General features: G+C 35.6%; 1 protein-coding gene across 7 annotated transcripts in view; it reads left to right on the top strand.

Annotated features, from left to right (window-relative positions):
- The window catches only part of LOC142236666 (uncharacterized), a 325,873-nt gene that overhangs the window by 277,347 nt on the left and 23,669 nt on the right, over nt 1-24,857 (top strand). For all 7 annotated transcript variants that reach the window (XM_075307904.1, XM_075307903.1, XM_075307902.1 and 4 more), the window contains one exon: nt 17,963-18,389. In XM_075307904.1, coding sequence (XP_075164019.1) covers nt 17,963-18,389 — 427 coding nt within the window. The remainder of the gene's footprint in view (nt 1-17,962; nt 18,390-24,857) is intronic.

Here is a 24,857-nt window from a genome sequence, read left to right as displayed (position 1 = left end):
GCCAAGTTTCAAGTCGATAGCTTGTTTCGTTGGGAAGTTAGCGTGATTTCAACAGACGGACAGACATGCTTAGATCGACTCAGAATTTCACCACGACCCATAATATATGTTATATAATTGTAGTTTTTATTAGATTAATTTAAGGAAAATGAAGACTTATGGTCACAATAGCCAAATATTTGACCAAAATTACTGTCAAACGTTTTGCTGGAGTATTGTGCAAGTACCTGGATACAGAATTTGGAAAATACTTCTATGGTAATATTAAATGTCCAATAATAGCCAAAATAATTTACTGATTTGATTGTGGCGTCGAATTAATTTTTGATTTCTGTAAGAAATTTGCTTAGTGTGACTGTACCGTTAGATGTACATAGAAATATTTTGTAATCACCTAAAATATTGTGCTCTATACTCTCAACCTAGGTGTAATAAAAAATAAAAACAAATAAGGAAAGTCTAAAGTCGGGCGGGGCCGACTATATTATACCCTGCACCACTTTGTAGATCTAAATTTTCGATACCATATCACATCCGTCAAATGTGTTGGGGGCTATATATTAGAGGTGTGCATGTGACACGAAATTGTCGTGACTAACGAAAATGTTCGTAACTCACGCGTGAGTCGTTATTCACGCTGACGGCAACGGCGTGAGTGTGCGTGAGCGTGATTAACCAATCAACTGTCGCGTGAGTCACGAAAATAATATCTTCGTGAGTGTGCGTGAGTAACGAATTTCGGAAAAACACACACACGGAAATAATCCCGCGTACGAACATAAAATGCTTACGAGTTGAATTAATTTATAATTTTAGTGACACCCTAGGTGTAAAGAGTTTTATAACGCTCTCGATTTTAATCATACTCACGTTTTCAATCAGGTTCTATAGGTAAATTACTCATAAAATTATTCGTGAGTCTTGAGGTTTTTCGTGAGTCACGATATTTTTCGTGAGTCACGACATTTAAAAGATTTTCGTGCGTGAGTACAAATTTTCTTTTCGTGAGCGTGAGTCCTACCAAAAAATATCGTGCGTGAATAAGATTTCACCGTCGTGAGTGTGCGTGAGCGTGAGAAAAATATTACTCAGTTGCACACCTCTACTATATATAAAGGATTGTCCCAAATACATACATTTATATATCACTCGATCTGGACAGAATTTGATAGACTTCTACAAAATCTATAGACTCAAAATTTAAGTCGGCTAATGCACTAGGGTGCAACACAATGTTAGTAAAAAATATGGGAAACATTTAAATCTGAAGCAATTAAGGAAACTTCGCAAAAGTTTTTTGTATGATTTATCGCTCAATATATATGTATTAGAAATTTTGGGAAATTAGGAAAATTAGAGTAATTTTTACAACTTTTACAAGGATTTTACAAGGAAAATGTTGGTATTTTGACCATTTTTGTCGAAATCAGAAAAACATATATATGGGAGCTACATCTAAATCTGAACCGATTTCAACCAAATTTGGCACGCATAGCTACAATGCTAATTCTACTCCCTGTGGAAAATTTCAACTAAATCGGAGTTAAAAATTGGCCTCTGTGGTCATATGAGTGTAAATCGGGCGAAAGCTATATATGGGAGCTATATCTAAATCTGAACCGATTTCAACCAAATTTGGCACGCATTGCTACAATGCTAATTCTACTCCCTGTGGAAAATTTAAATTAAATCGGAGTAAAAGATTGGCCTCTGTAGTCATATGAGTATAAATCGGGCGAAAGATATATATGGGAGCTATATCTAAATCTGAACCGATTTCAATAAAATTTAGCACACTTGACTATAGTACTAATTGTTCTTCTTGTGCAAAATTTTAAGCAAATTAGGGCAAAACTCTGGCTTCTGGGACCGTATTAGTCCATATCGGGTGAAATTTATATGGGAGCTATATCTAAATCTGAACCGATTTCTTCCAAAATCAATAGAGTTCTATTCTGAGCCAAAACACATACCTGTGCCAAATTTGAAGTCGATTGGACTAAAACTGCGACCTAGACTTTGATTACAAAAATTTGTTCACGGACAGACGGACATGGCTAAATCGACCCAGGAGCCCACCCTGAGCATTTTTGCCAAAGACACCATGTGCCTATCTCGTCTCCTTCTGGGTGTTGCAAACATATGCACTAACTTATAATACCCTGTTCCACAGTGTGGCGCAGGGTATAACTACCAGGTATACCGGTATGAAGTGAGCGTCCAGATACAAATGTCTCGATAGAGAACATTTGTTGTGAACGAGTCCTTTTTTGTTGATGTATACTAAATATTTTTCAAAATCATTGAACAGACATCATATTTTTTCATCATGTTAAAAATGTCGAATTGTGTACCAGGAAGTGATGATTTGCGGAAAGCATTAATTTTTGGTTTTCATTTGAAGGCATATGGTGATCATGATCTATCAGGAGCAACATGCAAAAGATGGTTTCAATGGTTCAGAAATAATGATTTTGATGTGAGAAATGAAGAACGTGAAAGACCACCAAAAAAGTTTGAAGACGCCGAATTGGGTGGAGATGAGACTTTGAGTCAAAAACAAATGACAGCAATGTGAAATGATGTACAACAAACAATTTGTGACCGTATAAAAGCTGTGGGAACGATCCAAAAGTTTGAAAATGGATGTCATATTTAACTTGGGTTTTTAGTTAACCATAATTTTTTCAGAAATTGTTCAAGCAAAAACTGTGAAAACATATTATGTTTCATTCAAAGCATATGTTTTGTTTAAATCCCCAAATAGTTAATTCCTTTCTTTATATTCTAAATAAATCTGATCATACATTTTTAATGCTCTATGCTATTTTATTACTATTTCTTTTTCGGAAAATGTCGACCACAAGAATTGAGTGTGTAAATTCAATAATGTTTAAACTTGAAAATTTAAATTTTTTGGGATGTCTGGTTTATGTGCCAGGTGAAATTTAAATTAATGTAAACAATTATCAACAACAAAATATGTCTCTCAAGTAGAGCACCACTTATCTTTTTTCTCGATTCTCTCTCGCATTCTGTTCTCTGTGACGTTTCTAAATATATATATGATTATTCGAAATTTGTAAATTAATATATGTTTACATCCAACGACAATATATTTAAGAAAAGCAATATCCCAAACAAAATGTGTTCAAACATATTAACATGTTATACTAGTTGATGAACATTATATGCTTGCATTTAAAAATAATGTGCTAAAAGTTTGAGTTTCAAACATATAATTTTTACATCGTAACATATGAAAAACAGTCTTTTTCGCACATATGGCTTGTAGCAAAATATAACATAATGAAAATAATATCAGTATTACAACACTTCATATAAAAAATACTTCCATCTTTACTAACCACAGATGCCAAGTACAAATTATGCCACTTAGCCTAGGTACTAATGTTAAATACGAAAAAGCTACTGTAATAACATATTACCACTATATGGCATTAAATGCGTTTAACCACAAACACGATAGGGTTGCATCCGCTCAATGTAATGTAATAAGGCAATTGGAAACCAAGTTAATTGCCATACGAATGTCTTATGACAATATCAATAGGGGAAAATGATCGATAAAGTGAAACTGTACACTAGTCAAGTTAAAATTCCATTGAAACAATTAATTACATTGATTCCTATGAAATATGGAAGGCACTCCAAAGATTGATGTATAATAGGGTGAATTTAGCTCCAATATAAAAGGATCTATATACGGAACTTATTGAACTTATTATTATTCAATACAGCGGTTTCGTATATGTCTAACCAAACAAACGACAGGCCTTTTGAACAATATTTAGATAAATCCCGTAATTTGACTTCTTACAGCCCTAAGGACTCATATTTTGATACATAACACAGCAGACACTAGATAAATGCACATAAAAAGTGCAATTAAGCCAGAACTTATCATAGACGTTGTAACGATTCCACAATTTCAACAGGATCGGATGTAATTTGCTCCTACAAGAGGATGCACTGAAAAAATTATTGTCGTAATGCCGATGATTTCATGTCTTTCAAATACGAATACGTTTTTTGCTTAGCATAGAGGACGCATTTATATGGTACAAAGTTTTTTTTTCTTGTCCGAAAGACGATAAACTTTACTATAAAACAGTTTTGTCCTTATAATTAGGTGATTCGACATAAAAATGGGTATCTTAAATTGCAAGAATTTTTTTTTTTTTGACTAAGGTCAAGTTGTCTTTAATACTTGTGAAAAATTCTTCATAACTAATGAAATTGTCTTTAAATTATTTTTGCGTCTTGACAACAAACCAAACAAGTATATACGGCCGTAAGTTCGGCCAGGCCGAAGCTTATGTGCCCTCCATCATGGATTGCGTAGAAACTTCTTCTAAACACTGCCATCCACAATCAAATTACTTAAGTTGTGGTAACGCTTGTCGATGGCAAGGTGTCTTAAAACCTCCTAACACCATCTTCTAAATTGTATGTAAGTCCATACGTGTTATATATTAAATCAAAAAAGATCGATCCAATACGTATATAATTCAGTTTGACAAAGTAGACATACAATTTTGACAAAATTTTCTACAGAAATAAAATTTTAACAAAATTTTCTATAGAAATAAAATTTTCACAAAATTTTCTATAGAAATAAAAATTTTGACAAAATTTTCTATAGAAAGAAAATTTTGACAAAAATTTCTACAGAAATAAAATTTTAACAAAATTTTCTATAGAAATAAACTTTTGACAAAATTTCCTATAGAAATAAAATCTTGGTAGATTATTTTTGGCTCGAGTGGCAACCATGATTATGAACCGAATAAAATTTGAACAAAATTTTCTATAGAAATAAAATTTTGACAAAATTTTCTATAGAAATAAAATTTTGACAATGATGAAAATTTTATTATGAACCGAATAAAATTTGAACAAAATTTTCTATAGAAATAAAATTTTGACAAAATTTTCTATAGAAATAAAATTTTGACAATGATGAAAATTTTATTATGAACCGAATAAAATTTTAACAAAATTTTCTCTAGAAATAAAATTTTGACAAAATTTTCTATAGAAATAAAATTTTGACAAAATTTTCTATAGAAATAAAATTTTGACAAAATTTTCTATAGAAATAAAATTTTGGTAGATTATTTTTGGCTCTAGTGGCAACCATGATTATGAACCGATATGGACCAATTTTTGTGTGATTGGAACAATTTTGGTATGGTTGTCAGCGACCATATACTAAAACCACGTTCCTAATTTTAACCGGATCGGATGAATTTTGCTCCTCCAAGAGGCTCCGGAGGTCAAATCTGGAGAACGTTTTATATGGGGCTATATATAATTATGGGCCGATATGGACCAATTGTGGCACCGTTGTTAAAGATCATATACTAACACCATGTTCCAAATTACAACCAGATTGGATGAAATTTTCTTCTCTTGGATACTTCGCAAGCCAAATCTGGGGATCGGTTTATATGGGGGCTATATATAATTATGAACCGATGAGGACCAATTTTTGCATGGTTTTAGAGACCATATACCAACATCATGTACCAAATTTCAGGTGGATCGGATGAAATTTGTTTCTTTTTGACGCACCGCAACCCAAATCTGGGGATCGGTTTATATGGGCGCTATATATAATTATGGACCGATGTGGACCAATTTTTGAACGGTTGCTAGAGACCATATACCAATACCATGTACCAAATTTCAGCCGGATCGGATGCAATTTGCTTCTCTTTGAGGCTTCGCAAGCCAAATCTGGAGATCGGTTTATATGGGGTCTATATATAATTATGGACCGATGTGGACCAATTTTTGCATGGTTGTTAGAGACCATATGCCAACATCATGTACCAAATTTCAGCCGGATCGGATGAAATTTGCTTCTCTTTGAGGCTCCGCAAGCCAAATCTGGGGATCGGTTTATATGGGGGCTATATATAATTAAGGACCGATGTGAACCAATTTTTGTATGATTGTTAGAGACCATATACCAACACCATGTACCAAATTTCAGCCGGATCGGATGCAATTTGCTTCTCTTTGAGGCTTCGCAAGCCAAATCTGGAGATCGGTTTATATGGGGTCTATATATAATTATGGACCGATGTGGACCAATTTTTGCATGGTTGTTAGAGACCATATGCCAACATCATGTACCAAATTTCAGCCGGATCGGATGAAATTTGCTTCTCTTTTAGGCTTCTCAAGCCAAATCTGGGTATCGGTTTATATGGGGGCTATATATAATTAAGGACCGATGTGAACCAATTTTTGTATGATTGTTAGAGACCATATACCAACACCATGTACCAAATTTCAGCCGGATCGGATGAAATATGCTTCTCTTAGAGGCTTCACAAGCCAAATCTGAGGGTCCCTTTATATGGGGGCTATACGTAAAAGTGGACCGATATGGCCCATTTGCAATACCATCCGACCTATATCGATAACAACTACTTGTGCCAAGTTTCAAGTCGATAGCTTGTTTCGTTCGGAAGTTAGCGTGATTTCAACAGACGGACGGACGGACGGACATGCTTAGATCGACTCAGAATTTCACCACGACCCGCAATATAAAGGGTGATTCTTTTGAGGTTAGGATTTTCATGCATTAGTATTTGATAGATCACGTGGGATTTCAGACATGGTGTCAAAGAGAAAGATGCTCAGTATGCTTTGACATTTCATCATGAATAGACTTACTAACGAGCAACGCTTGCAAATCATTGAATTTTATTACCAAAATCAGTGGCAGAAAATCCGCTTTTTTATCGACAAATTTTGTTCAGCGATGAGGCTCATTTCTGGTTGAATGGCTACGTAAATAAGCAAAATTGCCGCATTTGGAGTGAAGAGCAACCAGAAGCCGTTCAATAACTGCCCATGCATCCCGAAAATGCACTGTTTGGTGTGGTTTGTACGCTGGTGGAATCATTGGACCGTATTTTTTCAAAGATGCTGTTGGACGCAACGTTACGGTGAATGGCGATCGCTATCGTTCGATGCTAACAAACTTTTTGTTGCCAAAAATGGAAGAACTGAACTTGGTTGACATGTGGTTTCAACAAGATGGCGCTACATGCCACACAGCTCGCGATTCTATGGCCATTTTGAGGGAAAACTTCGGAGAACAATTCATCTCAAGAAATGGACCGGTAAGTTGGCCACCAAGATCATGCGATTTGACGCCTTTAGACTATTTTTTGTGGGGCTACGTCAAGTCTAAAGTCTACAGAAATAAGCCAGCAACTATTCCAGCTTTGGAAGACAACATTTCCGAAGAAATTCGGGCTATTCCGGCCGAAATGCTCGAAAAAGTTGCCCAAAATTGGACTTTCCGAATGGACCACCTAAGACGCAGCCGCGGTCAACATTTAAATGAAATTATCTTCAAAAAGTAAATGTCATGGACCAATCTAACGTTTCAAATAAAGAACCGATGAGATTTTGCAAATTTTATGCGTTTTTTTTTTTAAAAAAGTTATCAAGCTCTTAACAAATCACCCTTTATATACTTTATGGGGTCTTAGAGCAATATTTCGATGTGTTACAAACGGAATGACAAAGTTAATATACCCCCATCCTATGATGGAAGGTATAAAAACGAATTTTGACAAAAAAAATGTGTTTTTCTTTGTTAGACCGGGGACTTATCAGCCAACCTGTTAAAATTTGTTTATTGATTAATTACATAATCATAAGTATAATTGTAATTGGGTCTTAAGCTTAATTAAAATTTGTTACGTGCCAAATCCTATATCAGTGAGGCACGTTAAGACATTTCTTTCTCGTCATTAAGTACCGAGTTCCTATTTGGGGACTTTGCCTATAACTTTCAAGAAAATCGGAGAAGTTTAAAAATCAGTAAAGGGAGAAATTCCGATCACTAACCAGATGTAGAAAAATCAGATACGCTATATTAAGTTCATAACCTCCCCCCACGATCTTATGTCGGTATGATTTTTCAAATCCGAGTTTTAGTATACGTTAGGAGTCATAGAGTTTAGCTTACACAATATATTCTAAACATGGAGTGCTTCTCAATATGTTCTATGTTTTTATTAATTTTACTTCTCCATACGATTGTTTACTGCATTTACCCTAACGTACATTGCTATAGACCATCTCCTTAACAATAGTTGGTCATCAAAACCGGCTTCAACCGGAGTTTAAAGTAAACAAGATCAATGTACTTTTATGGTATCTACTACGTGTTTGCTTATAGTTCTTTTTTTAATTTTTCATTTTGGTTGAAGATTCTTGCTGATGTTATGATAAAACATAAATGTTGGTTTTTAGAATTAAAGTAAATAAAGAACTTAAAAATAACTTACCAGTTAATTGAAAATAAAATTTTAAATTCGTTAAAAACCCCTGAACGTGATTACTCAGAACTAGTTTTTTTAGTGAATTTGAACTTCATATAATGTCTTTGAGAAACGTGATTTTCGTCATTCAACAAAAAAAAAAACCTTATACACTCCCCAACCGTTATTACAGACCCACGATTTGCAATTTTATTTTCGCAGTAATACGAGGGTTGTCCGTATTGGCGTAAAGCGGAATTTCATCTAGGAGAGAGGAGACGAAGCTATCTCTAGCATAACATACTATACAAATTCGATGGCCGGCTGAAAATTCTGGTATGCTTCAATTTTTTTTGTGGTTTCCTTAGCGGTTACGGCCTGCTTTACATGGTAGACATTTTAATTTGTGATACCTTATAGCCAAGCCATATCTAAATAATTAAAGCCAATAAGTTCCACGCGAACTACAAAATACTCTGGGTGTTCTTGTCCATGACATGATGTCACGGCATAATGTCCTACGACAACAAAACAAAATAACAGATATAAACGTCAAATATCTTTAATAATTGGGTTTATTTATATCAGCTCATGGAAACGAGAAATGATTGCCAACGTTATGGAACTGTCTGAGTTACAATTTAAATTTTAAATGCTTATTTACTTCATATTTGGTTATGAATAATATTTTGGTCAAATAATTTTATCATGTCGAGAATGGGTCATTTTTATTCGAGCCATTTCATCTTGTTTATCGTGTCAGCCAGGATTGTCTTCTAAGTCCTACCTTGTTTTCGATTTATCACACCAACCTTGCCGAATGTTTGTCACATGGTGTTTCGATTTCTGACATGTCAATCAAAATTTTGATTTATGCCGGCGACATTGTCCTATTTTCGGATTCCTAATCGTAGTTGAAAACTATGATTAGATATAAAAATTATGACGATTTTGATTGGGGAAAAAGGTGCAACATTCTCGTACTTGATTACAAAATCGTATGTAGGACACTGTCAAAGTTTTTGGATCCTGTTCTCTCACAATATTATGAGTTAACAATGACTTTGGAATGACCCTATCATTTGGGTGAAAATATAATGAGGGAAAAAATAGTGTAACACCAAGGCAACATATTTTTTGTGAAACGAAAACGCCATTAACAAATTCCTGATAATAGTATGATGTTCTAAAGGCACAAATTTAAAAGCAGGTCAAGTTCGAAGATGGGCTATATCGGTCCAGGTTTCGATATAGCTCCATATAAACCGACCCACGATTTGGGGTCTTGGGCTTCTATAAACCGTATATTCTATCCGATTTGCCTGAAATTGAAAATCTAGATGTATTTTAGAAACACAAATAGGTGTGTCGAAAATGGTGAGTATCGATCTATGATTTGCTATAGTCCCCATATAGACCAATCTCCCTATTTTACTTCTTAGGCTTAAAGAAACCGTAGTTTTATCCCAATTTGCCTTAAATTGGAAATCTAGAAATAATATTTTAGGACCATAAGGGGTGTGCTGAAAATGGTGAGTATGGGACCATGTTTTGATATAGACACCATATAGACCGATCTCCCGATTTTACTTCTCGGGCTTATTGAAACCGTAGTTTTTATCCAATTCGCCTGAAATTGTAAATCTATAGGTATTTTAGGACCAAAAAGAGGTGTGCCGAAAATGAAGAGTATAGGTTCATGTTCATGTAGAAACCGTAGATTTTATCCAATTTGCCAGAAATTGAAAATCTAGAGGTATTTTAGAAACACAAATAGGTGTATCGAAAATGGTGAGTATCGGTCTATGATTTGCTATAGCCCCCATATAGACCGATCTCCCTATTTTACTTCTTGGTCTTATAAAATTCGTAGTTTTTTTTCAAATTCGTCTGAAATTGGAAATCTATAGGTGTTTTAGGACCATAAAAAGGTGTGCCAAAAACGGTGAGTATCGGTCCATGTTTTGGTATAGCTTCCATATAGACCGATTTCCCAATTTTATTTCTTGAGCTTGTACAAACCGTATTTGTTGTCCAATTTGCCTGAAATTGAAAATCTGGACGGTTTTTAGACTATAAATAGGTGTGCAAGAAATGATTTTATTTTTTGGGATTCTAGAAACCGTAGTTTTTATCCGATTTGTCTAAAATTGTAAATATAATGGTATTTTAGACCCACAAAGAAGTGTATCGGATTTAGTTTTTATCGGTGCATTTGGTACGACCTCCACATAGAAGGCGCACTGATCATAAGAATTGCTTGAAACTGACTACAGATTTTAGATTTCAAATCAAGGCGTTATTTCATCAGTTTTCTGCACACATACAAGAGATGTTAATTATTCCTCTAAAAAATAAACAAAGTTCAAATTTTTATCTCGTCTTCATAGGTAAAATCTTTGAGAGAATATCAGTCATCAAACCCCCCTGAAATTTCAAAGGAAACTATGATATTTGATTCATGGTGTTGGGTATTTAAGATTCGAACTTACTGTTGTATATAATTGTTTTTGTTTCAAATAGGTTAAAAACAGAGTAAGAATTAATAAAATAGTACATATTATTTAAATTTTGTTGAAGAAATGCTTAACCCGTTGTAGAAAAATTGCGAATTTTTTAATATTCAGACAAGCGTTAAAATAGAGACATTAAAAATAATAAAAACAAGTATATACGGCCGTAAGTTCGGCCAGGCCGAAGCTTATGTACCCTCCACCATGGATTGCGTAGAAACTTCTTCTAAACACTGCCATCCACAATCGAATTACTTAAGTTGCTGTAACGCTTGCCAATGGCAAGATATCTTAAAACCTCCTAACACCGTCTTCTATCCGGCTTTGAACCGGCTCAGATGAATTTTGCTCCTCCAAGAGGCTCCGGAGGTCAAATCTGGAGAACGGTTAATATGGGGGCTATATATAATTATGGACCGATATGGACCAATTCTGGCACGGTTGTTAGAGATCATATACTAACACTATGTTCCAAATTTCAACCGGATTGGATGAAATTTGCTTCTCTTAGAGACTCCGCAAGCCAAATCTGGGGATTGGTTTATATGGGGGCTATATACATATAATTATGAACCGATGTGGACCAATTTTTGCATGGTTGTTAGAGACCCTATACCAACACCATGTACCAAGTTTCAGCCGGATCGGATGAAACATGCTTCTGTTAGAGGCTGCGCAAGTTCCTTATTTGAATAATTCTTTGCTAACTTTAATCACGTGAACTAAAAATAAGAAAAAAAGTTGTATACAAATATAGTGCACAGTTTTACTAAAAAATAAAATAGTTCATATTTTCCTAAAATGCCAGAAGTTTGCTTAAATTGAGTTCATAAGTCTCTCAAATGAGTAAATTTTACTAAAATGGTACCTGTCATGAACTTCGTATAGCGCTAAAGACATTTTAACAATTTTTGAATCCAATTTTTTCTTTCAACATATGAAATTTTCTTAAACAAGAGAAAAAAATTAATTATTTTTAATAAATTTTCTTCAATTTGACAAAAATTATTAACTTATTTGTAACATGTTGCAATTAGAAAACTATTTTAGTTAAAATTTTCTAAATTTTCTATATATAATTATGGACCGATGTGGACCAATTTTAGCATGGTTTTTAGATACCATATACCATGTACCACCATGTACCAAATTTCAGCCGAATCGGATGAAATATGCTTCTGTTAGAGGCTCCAAAAACCAAATCTGAGGGTCCGTTTATATGGGGGCTATACGAAAAAGTGGACCGATATGGCCCATTTGCAATACCATCTGACCTACATCAATAACAACTACTTGTGCCAAGTTTCAAATCGATAGCTTGTTTCGTTCGGAAGTTAGCGTGATTTCAACAGACGGACATGTTTATATCGACTCAGAATTTCACCACGACCCAGAATATACTTTATGGGGTCTTAGAGCAATATTTCGATGCGTTACAAACGGAATGTCAAAGTTAATATACCCCCATCCCATGGTGAAGGGTATAAAAATTATTTATTTGTCAAAATATCACAAAATTGTTTAATTCACATCCAAAACACTGAAGTCGGATCAAACCTTAAGAAGTAATGCAAATTCACTGCAACGGCTGTTGAAATATTTGCTATCCACCCTATGACAAGCCCATGTTAAATTCTTCGCTTCCGCGCCAATTTTGCACCACATCCGCATCCAAAAAGAACATTTTCACTACTCTTTTGGCTTTTTTGTATTTGGCACTTAAGCTTTCTTATGGCTTTCTCTCTGCTAAAAAATACCTAGCTCAGAAACTTACATCTGCGCTACTATTACCCTGCCACTATATTACCCATCCTTACTGTGATATATACGCAATAAAATTAAAGAATAAAAGAAATTCTTGTGAAGTGAAAATTTGGTTCATCCCCAGAAGAACATTTTTGGATTTGAACTTTTTTACTGTGAAGTATCTGTTCAATCTGAATAGACTTATTAATATATCACAAAAAAGAAAATAAAAATTAATCTGTACCCCAGTTTTAACTTTATTGAACTTTATTTATTGTTAAATCTACATACATACGACCCAAAAAAATGTCTTTATTTATTGAAGGCCAAAGACTTGGCTCGGAATCAATACCAAGATCCTTAAGGATAGGCCAAAATTTTTTGTAAACTTTTTTGAGTGTAGGAAGAACTTCAATTTCTTACTAGTTTTACATAAATTTGATCTTAATAGAGTCCATCAGAATATTTTCGTAAAATGGTTGGCAACCCCTTGTAAGAAGTTATTAATAATATGAGTATTGTCGTTTTTCAGTTTAGTGACAAACCAGAATATAGTCCCCTCCACAATGAGTTTGCGCATTTCGTGATTGTGTCATCATACCTTCATATTACACCACCAAAAATAAAACCGAGAAAAATAGGACTTTGATATGACGTTAGTCAAATAAGAACAGCTGTAGCTAAAGTACAAAGAAATTTTTCCAAAAAGAAAACCAAGTGCTTTATAAAAAAAATTATGTGGTCTTTGTTTCTTTTTGAATGCAATAAATTCAATAAAATGTGTTAACAACTATTGAGACACTTTTAAACAAAACAATAAATTAATAATAATGTCTTGTACAACTACCACAACAATAGAAACAAACAAAAAAAGTGTTCCTGACGTGTCGCCCAGTAGCGTACGGCGTGTACGCACCGATTTGAGAACATCGCAAAATGTTTATTTGCCCAAAACCAATAGTGGGATACGGTCGAGGACTTCATCGCCCATTACAATTCATACACGGCTTGCAACGCAACAATTGCATGGCCACCAATATCTTTACCAAAGTCATGCCACCTCCCGAGATAAAAGGAACTACAATGTGGACAAAACCACCACACCAACTGCCATGGAGTCGAGTCGCAATATACGCACTGCAACTAGTGGATCATCTATATCGTCTAGTGCATCCACGTCCACCAATGGTCCATCAACTGTTGCTAGTACGCGAAGATATTTGAGGCGTAGCCATTTTATATTGCATGCTGCAAAACATGTTGTCGATGACTCACGTATTCTCTCCACAAGTGCTCCCCACGAAGGTTCATCATATCTTAGGTCTATTTTTGAAATTAAATTTTGGCGAAATTGCAAATCGTATTAGTATTTACATTTTGTTTTTGCCGCAAATACAAACACAGATTTTTATTTTAACATGTCATACACTGATAGAAAAAACTTGATAATATTAACAAGATTTGTTATTATGTTACGGCGATTTCGATTGTGGAAAAAGGTGCAACATTCTCGAAATTGATTGCAAAATATGAAGGACATTGTCATCGATTTTGGATCCGGTATCCCTCACAATATTATGAATTAACAATAACTTCGGATTGGTACTATCATTTGGTCGAAAATATAATGATGGAAAAAGTAGTGCAACACCAAGGCAACATATTTATTGCGAAACGAAAACGCCCTTAGAAATAAGCCAACGAAAGAATTTCATAAATATAACGGAGTTTTTAATTATTGTAATGAATTTTGTATTAAATAACGAAAATGTTCGTAGCTTTAATGAACATTTGTCGTTAGGACACTGAAAAAATTTTTGTTAGCTCAATTTTAATGAAATTTTCTTTGTATATAACTAAAACATTCACCAATAGTACAACATGTTTCGTTATTTAAAGGAAATGTCTTGTTTTTGCGGTATAACACAATATACTATATTTATAAATCGACCTTACATTGACAGAGGAGATGATAGGTTAGGTTACTAAAGTGACAGCCCGATTAAGTTTCAACCTCACTTAGACTATTTAGTCCATTGTGATACCACATTAACTAAAAGTACCTATTACATATGGGCACTTCTAGTTTTAACCGCTGAACCTTCTCAATTATTTTCTTCTCCTGAACCAACCAGATTTGTTCCAAAAACATTAACAGACTGCTTAAGTTAACGTTTTCCAGGTCCGCCTGGATATGCCCCTAAAATTCGTTTACGCCTTACATAAAATGCAGGACACTCACACAAGTGGTGTTTAATTGATTCCTTTTCCTTCGCGTTATGACAGCTCATACAATAGTTATTATACTTCGCGCCAATAGTTTTTGCAAAATCGCCTATCAGGCAACGACCAGTACTAGCAGATATTAGAAGTGATATCTGACGTCTTGAGAACACAAGCATATATAGTGTGTGGTTTAAGTTTAAATGGGGCTATATTTGCTTGATGTCGTTACAACCCTTGCAATTCTTCCATTGAACATTTGCTATCATAACAGCCTTTTCACGCAGTATGAGCTTGCAGGTAGCCAAAGGCATACCAACAGATTCTGTTCCCCTGGAATACGTAAGGTAGTTCCTAACCTTGCTAACTCATACGATTCGCAGTTCCCCGGTATGTTCTTATGGCCAGGCACCCATATTAGGTGAATATTGCTTTGATCAGCCATCTCGTAGAGAGATTTGCGGCAGTCGATGACCGTTTTCGAGTTAAGGAACACAGAGTCCAAGGATTTTATTGCAGGTTGACTGTCTGAGTATATGCTAATACCAACTGTTTTTGTTGTTTTCGTTCAGTTGTTTTATTATACCCTCCACCATAGGATGGGGGTATATTAACTTTGTCATTCCGTTTGTAACACATCCAAAAATTGATCTAAGACCCCATAAAGTATATATATTCTGGGTCGTGGTGAAATTCTGAGTCGATCTGAGCATGTCCGTCCGTCCGTCCGTCCGTCTGTTGAAATCACGCTAGCTTCCGAACGAAACAAGCTATCGACTTGAAACTTGGCACACGTAGTTGTTATTGATGTAGGTCGGATGGTATTGCAAATGGGCCATATAGGTCCACTTTTACGTATAGCCCCCATATAAACTGACCCCAAAATTTGGCTTGCGATTGCTCTAAGAGAAGCAAATTTCATCCGGCTGAAATTTGGTACATGGTGTTAGTATATGGTCTCGAACAACCTAGCAACAATTGGTCCAAATCGGTCCATAATTATATATAGCCCTCATATAAACCGATCCCCCGATTTGGCTTGCGGAGACTCTAAGAGAAGCAAATTTTATCCAATCCGGTTGAAATTTGTTACATGGTGTTAGTATATGGTCTCTAACAAGCATGCAAAAATTGGTTCACATCGGACTATAATTTATATAGCCCCCATATAAACCGATCCCCCGATTTGGCTTGCGGAGCCTCTAAGATAAGCAAATTTCATCCGATCAGGCTGAACTTTGGTATATGGTGTAAGTATAGGGTCTCTGATGACCATGCAAAAATTGGTCCACATCGGTCCTTAATTATATATAGCCCCCATATAAACCTATCACCAGATTTGACCTCCGGAGCCTCTTGGAAGAGCTAAATTCACCCGATTCGGTTGACATTTGGTACGTGATGTTAGTATATGGTATCCAACAACCATGCAGGAATTGGTTCATATCAGTCCATAATTATATATAGCTCCCATATAAACCGATCCCCAGATTTGACCTCCGATGCCTTTTGGAGAAGCAAAATTCATCCGATCTGGTTGAAATTTGGTACGTGGTGGTAGTATATTGTCTCTAACAACTATGCCATAAGTGGTCCATATCAGTCCATAATCATATATAGCCCCCATATAAACCGATCCAGACATTTGGTTTTGGATCATCTTGGAGAAGCAAATTTCATCCGAGTCAGTTGACATTTGGTACATTGTGCTAGTATATGGCCGTTAACAACCATGCCTTACTGGGTCCATATCGGTCTATAGTTATATATAGCCCTCAGATAAATCGATCCCCAATCACACAAAAATTGGTCCATATCAAGTTCATAATTCTATATAGCCCCCATATAAGCGACCCCCATATTTCAATTCTGGCTCTCTACGTACCGTGCAAAAGTCCATGTCGATTCGTAATTATTTGTAGAATTACCTATACATAACTTTTTTGTCTAATATATACCACGTATGGACTAACTCACAATTTAGAAAACGATGTTAAGAAGTTTTAAGATACCACAACCCAAGTAATTCGATTGTGGATGACAGTCTTTTGTAGAAGTTTCTACGCAATCCATGGTGGAGGGTACATAAGATTCGGCCTGGCATTTATCATCTGTGATGCGTATTTAGACTGACTGTCTGTACGAAGTGCACATAGTTAGTGTACCGTAGTACATGTAATGATATAATGGCTTTTTTTATTAGCCTATCATTACTGGATCTTTTTATGTTGTATGCAAACGTTTGCAAGGCGCGCATGCTAACCATTGCACCACAGTGACTTAAAAAACGGCGGTAAATATACATGGCAGCTATATCTAAATTTGAACCGATTTTTTCCAAAGTCAATAACTACTGTCTTTAAACAGAAGTAACACCCTATGACAAATTTCAATCGGACTTATACTGCGAGTTGTACTTTGAACACAAAAATACACGAATAGACAGAAAGACAGACATACAGGGACTTATTATACCCTGTACCACACTAGGGGCGAAGGGTATAAATATAATTGAAAATTTCGACTAGAAATAATTATGTTTTAAACAGACATTGGTTAATTACATTTTTGGTCATATCAAAGAAAAATTCCACTAAAATTATGATTGGAAAATACATAATGAAGTGCTAAATTATGTGAGCTCTTATAAAATTAGAAGTGAATTGTTTTAGTCAAAAATTAAAACAATTATAAATAAAATAAATAAAAATACAATAAATATTTGAATGCCTCAATTAAAATTTAATTGAGTTTTGTGATAAAAATCTTTCAAATAAAGAAAAAGAAATACATTTAAGTGTCGAATAAATCTGTACTTTTTTGTTTCTTATTAATTCTGCGATTGGTACTTTTATTTTCGTGATTCAAGCAATTTAAATGCAAACAATGAATTAGGCCAATGATCTTTGTGATTGAATCACAAAAAAAAATTAGAATGGACTGAATAGTCTAAGTGAGTCCTAATTAAAGGGCTCCAACTAAATAAGAAGTGGTGGTGTAAGCGATATTGATTAGGCCTTGTGTTCTCTAGTCCTAGAGGCCAGATATTGGATACCATCACAATACACCGTTTCATTATAATCATTTGTATTATTTGAATTTTTTTATTTATTCAATTCTATAGATATTGACTTTTTCCTTTTTGTCTTTCACCTTTTATTTCAGTGCACATTTACCTGCACGTGCGACACGTCTATTAAATCGTTCTCGCATGCAGCAGCATTGTACTCTGAATAATGATAATGACTCAGACAGTGCAAGGTCCCCTTTAAGCACACGTCGCCGCCATAATACAGCATCTTCCTCACGGAATTCCACTGCATCTTCGACAACCGGTCATTGTAGCAACAATCGTCCAAGTGGCAGCAATACAGCCAATTCATCGCTGCAGCGTAAATATCAGCAACACAATCTTCATTTAGGCCATCAGCCATCTACATCGTCGTCGGCATCGTACCATCAACATCAACGTGATACACACAGTTCTTCGGACGATCTCATGTTGTATGATAAATCATTTAGGAATGCTATGATTCAAGATGTGTTACAGTTCAAAAAGCAATTGTTACGTTTGCGCAAGATACTTCAGGAGGTATGTATGTTTGAAACGAAGACGTCTTCTTGGACGAATGAAATTTTTCGTTGTTGTGTTCTTGATAGAACAAAAACAATTAAACACGCATTTGTGGGGTATAGCGATTTAATTATTCTCTCGTCGAGGGGTCCTCTAGACCAAAAACATAAAACAAATGTTTATTTGGATCCAAAGATTTTAACATTCACTTAAGAATTGTTTCAGATCTTTCAAAGATAATTTGAGGAAGTTACCCATCTTTAGGATAGGTTGTGTTGGGTTTATGTATCTGTGGAACCCACCCGATTATTATACCCTCCTCCATAGGATGGGGGTATATTAACTTTGTCATTCCGTTTTCAACACATCGAAATATTGCTCTAAGACCCCATAAAGTATATATATTCTGGGTCGTGGTAAAATTCTGAGTCGATCTGAGCATGTCCGTCCGTCCGTCCGTCTGTTGAAATCACGCTAACTTCCGAATGAAACAAGCTATCGACTTGAAACTTGGCACAAGTAGTTGTTATTAATGTAGGTCGGATGGTATTGCAAATGGGCCATATCGTCCACTTTTACGTATAGCCCCCATATAAACGGACCCCCAAATTTGGCTTGCGATTGCTCTAAGAGAAGCAAATTTCATCCGATCCGGCCGAAATTTGGTACATGGTGTAAGTATATAGTCTCTAACAACCATGCAAAAATTGGTCCATATCGGTCCATAATTACATATAGCCCTCATATAAACCGATCCCCCTATTTGGCTTGCGGAGCCTCTAAGATTACCAAATTGCATCCGATCGGGCTGAAATTTGATACATGGTGTTAGTATATGGTCTGTAACAACCATGCAAAAATTGGTCCACATCGGTCCATAATTATATATAGCCCCCATATAAACCGATCCCCCGATTTGGCTTGCCGAGCCTCTAAGAAACGAAAATTTCATCCGATCCGGCTGAAATTTGGTACATGGTGTTGGTATATGTTCTCTAATGACCATGGAAAAATTGGTCCATATCGGTCCATAATTATATATAGGCCCCATATAAATCGATTCCCAGATTTGTCCTCCGGAGCCTCTTGGAGGAGCAAAAATTCATCCGATCCGGTGGAAATTTGGAACATGGTGTTAGAATGTGGTCTCTAACAAACACGCAATAATTGGTCCATATCGGTCCATAATTATATATAGCCCCCATATAAACCGTTCCCCAGATTTGATCTCCGGAGCCTCTTGGAGGAGCAAAATTCATCCGATCCGGTTGAAATTTGCAACGTGGTGTTAGTATAAGGCCTCTAATATATATGCCAAAATTGGTCCATATCGGTCTATAGTTATATATAGCCGATCCCCAATCACACAAAAATTGGTAAATATCGGTTCATATTCATGTTAGCCACTCGAGCCAAAAATAATCTACCAACATTCTATTTTTATAGAAAACATTGTCAAAATTTTATTTCTGTAGAAAATTTTGTCAAAATTTTATTACTATAGAAAATTTTTTCCAAATTTTATTTCTATAGAAATTTTTTTTCGACACTTTACTTTTATAGAAAATGTTGTCAAAATTTTATTTTGTCTAAAGTTTATTTCTATAGAAAATTTTCTCAAACTTAATTATATACGTATTCAATCGGCCTTTTTTAGTTTAATATATACCACGTATGGACTACGTTGCAATTTAGAAGACGGTGTTAGGAAGTTTTAAGATACCTTGCCATTGGCAAGTGTTACCGCAACCCAAGTAATTCGATTGTGGATGACAGTCTTCAGTAGAAGTTTCTACGCAATCCATGGTGGAGGATACATAAGCTTCGGCCTGGCCGAACTTACGGCCGTATATACTTGTTTTTTTTTTTTTCTTTTGTTGAACCAACCAATTTGTGTCAAAAACATTAGCAGACTGCTGAAGTTAACATTTTCCAGGTCCGTCAGTAATCGAAAGTTGTGTTGCCCTAAATTTTGCTTACACAAAATGAAGGACATTCGCATAGCTTATTTTCGATAGCTTATTTTTAGACTTTGCCAAAACCACCTAGCACCCTTCGATTCAGAGAAAATTAGGAATTACGAACATATGTTGTTTTGTCATATGATATTTTATTTTAAAAAATAACATGTTTCTATTTATGGTGTTTTGTCGCATTGAATCCTGATACTATTCTGACTAAAAAACAACACAACTGAAGTTAAACATGCGTTTATTTTAATATATATATATTTTTTGTTTTTCGACAAAACACCATGACTTGAAATATGTTATTTTGTTTTAAAAAATTGGTCAATTACACAAACCTTATGTTGTTTTCTCAAAAGTATCATACAATTATATCGATTTTATTTTACAATTAAAAATTCGCGAGTTATGTTGTTTTCACCATTCTATATCTCCCGATCTATATAGAAAAGATATCGAAAATTTGCTAACACAGAAATATGCGCCTTCAAAAACTAAAGGGTGATACAGTCAAAATTTGGTCAAGGGAAAACGCGTGTAAATAGGTGAAATTGTTTATTTAAAAAATCAAGTTAAATTTCTTTTTCAAGTTCAATTAGTATAAAATTCAGGAAAAATATTCAGTTAGGCTTTCGCTTCTCCAAATCCGAATTGTCGGGCCTCACGCTTGACACCTGCCATCAGATTTTGTACAGCCACCTTGTCCACCTTCTTCGCCGCAGAAAGCCAGTTTGCTTTAACTGCTGCTCGTCCTTAGTTTTTTTTTGGTCTTTCTCAGTATTTCTCAATTGGGCGGAGCTCTGGCGTGTTGGGAGGGTTCTTGTCCTTGGGAACCACCTGCACGTTGTTGGCGGCGTACCACTCCATGGCCTTTTTACCGTAATGGCAAGATGCCAAATCCGGCCAAAACAGTACGGAACAACCGTGTTTCTTCAGGAAAGGCAGCAGACGTTTATTCAAACACTCTTTCACGTAAATTTCTTGGTTGACAGTCCCGGAAGCTATGAAAATGCTGCTTTTCTAGCCACAGGTACAGATGGCTTGCCAAACCAGATATTTCTTTGCGAACTTTGACAGTTTTATGTGCTTGAAAATATCTGCTACCTTTCCCCTTCCTTTTGCCGTATAAAACTCCTGTCCCTGAAGCTGCTTGTAGTCGGCTTTGACGTAGGTTTCGTCGTCCATTACCACGCAGTCACACTTCGTCAGCATCGTCGTGTACAGCCTCCGGGATCGAGCTTTGGCCGCCGTATTTTGTTTATCATCGCGATTTGGAGTCACTACCTTCTTGTAAGTCGATAGTCCGGCTCGTTTTTTGGCTCGATGCACGGTTGTAGACATAAACCCAGCTCATTTGCGGCATCTCGGAGAGAGAGGTTAGGGTTTCGCTTGAAACTACCGGCAACTCTCTTTGTCGTCTCAGCGGCTTCCGGTTTTCGATTTCTCCCCGATCCAGACTTCCTGGCTGTCGACAAACGTTCCCCAAACACTTTGATTACATTTGTAACGGTTGATTTGGCAACTTTTAGCGATTTTGCCAGCTTTGCGTGCGAGTAGCTCGGATTTTCGCGATGCGCGAGCAAAATTTTGATACGCTGCTCTTCTTGCTTGGACGGCATTTTGACAACTGAAGAGTGAATTCCAAAATCAAAATAGGAGCAACATTCTACACACACACACCTTCAAAATGAGGGGTGTTCAGGTTTTTTAAATGCAAAATGGAAAGAAATACGTCAAGAATATATTGACCAAATTTTGACCTATCACCCTTTATACACAACATACAATTTTCCGCTTCGCAGTTTCCTGATATGTTATTGTGCTCACACACCCATATTAGGTAAATATTATATTGATTAACCATCTCGTTGAGAGATTAGCCGTAGTCTATGGCCGTTTTCGACTTAAGAAATACAGAATCATAGGATTTTATGGCACGGTGATTGTCTGAATATATATTTATGCCAACATATGCGGGAACATTATTTCTCACATCTTTTATTGCTAATATTTCAATCTGAAAAACATTACAGAGATTAGATAATATTTTCGTGATTCAAAGTTCCAGATACAAAAGCCCTTTGTCCTTCCAATTTGGTAAATAAATCTATATAACTTGTATTCCCAGGGTCTGAAAGCACCACGCCTTCCTATACGGAATTTGTATATAAAATTTCTTGACGAAAAACGCATTCGCCAAATTTTAAGGACCGAAGTGTGACCGTGCGTTTTGTTCGACTACATCGTTAGCTCGCGCAACCGTACAACCGTAGTTACAGATAACTGCGTGGTCAACATCTGTAATTAAAGGCAACATATGCAGTATGACATTAAGAGAGCCTGGTCCTGTCTTACTGAATGCACCTGAGATACATAAGCACGCCATTCGCTGAATTTTATCTAAACTTCTCGACTGCCGAAGTACTGGCCACCAAACCATAACACCATATAGCATTATAGTACTAATCTACCAATATACAATTTTCGGATTTAGTACCCACTGTTTCCCTATTGTCTTTTGCATGAGTACTATCGTGGCTTTTCTCGCCCCTTAGGTTAGGTTAAAGTGGAAGCCCGATTTGATTCAGGCTCACTTAGACTACTAAGTCCATGGTGATACCACATTAAATAAAAATAAAATTCATCCGCCGTTCTTCAATAAAATTCAGCAGCCTGTCCAATATAACTCCGAGGTATTTTGCACTCTCACTAAAGGGAAATTCAATACCTCCTTCGGGTACAGATGTCATTAATCCAATTTCTACTTCTTGGTAACTACTATCATAGTTGTTCATGAACAGTACAACATCAGTTATAAAATCAATTAACACCTTGAACGTAACGGACAAGTACGTATGGCCTACAGCTGGGTCCGGTATTGTGAATGGGCAATATCGGACAACTTTTCGGTATAACCTCCATAAAAACTGATCCCCATATTTGATATCTAAAGCCTCTTGGAACAGCAAATTTCATCCGATGTGGCTGAAATTTGGTACGCAATAACAATCGTACAAAAACGGTCTATATATTTCATAATTACATGTACACGGACGAAAAAAACTTTTTTTGCATATGTTTGGGTGTAAAAATTATATGTTTGGAACTCAAATGTTTTAACACAATATTTTTAAGTGCAAGCATATAATGTTCATAAAGTAGCATAACATGTTTAGGACATATATGTTAATATGTTAGACCACATTATGTTTGGGACATAAAATATTTGTAAATATAATATGCTTAGATGCAATCGTATATTAATTTGGAAATAACCTATAAACATATATGTGTTTAGAAAGAGAGACCTGGAGAGTATGATGCAAGTAAAATAATGGAATTAACCAATTGGCGCCTTAAAAATATATCCACTCAAAGAAAATTTCATTAAAATTTTTTACTACCAGTGTATGCCCTAAGGTGAAATATTATATATTTGAACAATACAAACAATATATTGTTTGGACCAATCCTGAAAATATATATGCTTGAAGCAAAATGTGTTTGGGGTAGGTTAGGTTAGGTGGCAGCCCGATGTATCAGGCTCATTTGGACTATTCGGTCCATTGTGATACCACATTGGTGAACTTCTCTCTTATCACGGCCCGATTCCATGTTATGCTCAATAATAAGGGAGCTACTTTCTATAGCCGAGTCCGAACGGCGTTCCACATTGCAGTGAAACCACTTAGAGAAGCTATGAAAACCTCAGATATGTCACCAGCATTACTGAGGTGGGATAATCCACCGCTGAAAAACTTTTTGGTGTTCGGTCGAAGCAGGAATCGAACCCAAGACCTTTTGTATGCAAGGCGGGCATGTTAACTATTGGACCACGGTGGGGTATATGTTACATGTTTTTGAGGGTGTATAGACACAATATAAACCAATTCTCAGATCTGATTTCTGGAACCTCCTGAAGGAGTCAAGTTTATCCGATCCAATTGAAATTTTCGACGCGATGTCCGCAAATGCTCTTTAATAATCGACCTATTTCGTTTCATACATATATATAGTCTTCAGATAAACAGATCCCAGATTGATTTATGGAACCTCCTGGAACATCAATATTCATCCGATCCCATTAGAATTTTATATGTGATGTCACTATATATACGTAGTTATTTATAGCTACCATATAAATTAACATAGACTTCATATGGCCTGACTTACAATATACAAGGAATAAGATAATCTCAAATATGTTTCAAGAATATAAACTTATTTTTAAATGGGAAAATGGAACATTATTGTCCCAAAAATATTGTTGCCAAACATAAACGTGCTTGCCGAAATCAGATACATAATTTCCGAGAAAATAACATGATGGCAGCAACATGTTACATTTTCCAGTTCAAAAATAACATTATATTCTTTGAACAGGTTTAAGACGATCATATTCCTTCTCTGCGTTTGGCAAAAAATTTGTAAGAAACTTTGCCATCGGAAACTGTTATCCAACTGGATTGTGTACAAAGTTCAGTAGAACATGGGGGAAGGTATATAAGATTCGGCCTGG

The sequence above is a fragment of the Haematobia irritans genome, chromosome 4 (assembly GCF_050003625.1).
Source record: "Haematobia irritans isolate KBUSLIRL chromosome 4, ASM5000362v1, whole genome shotgun sequence".
Taxonomy (NCBI): Eukaryota; Metazoa; Arthropoda; class Insecta; order Diptera; family Muscidae; genus Haematobia; species Haematobia irritans.
Note: the sequence above shows the minus strand (reverse complement) of the source record. Positions and strands in the feature narration are given on the sequence as shown.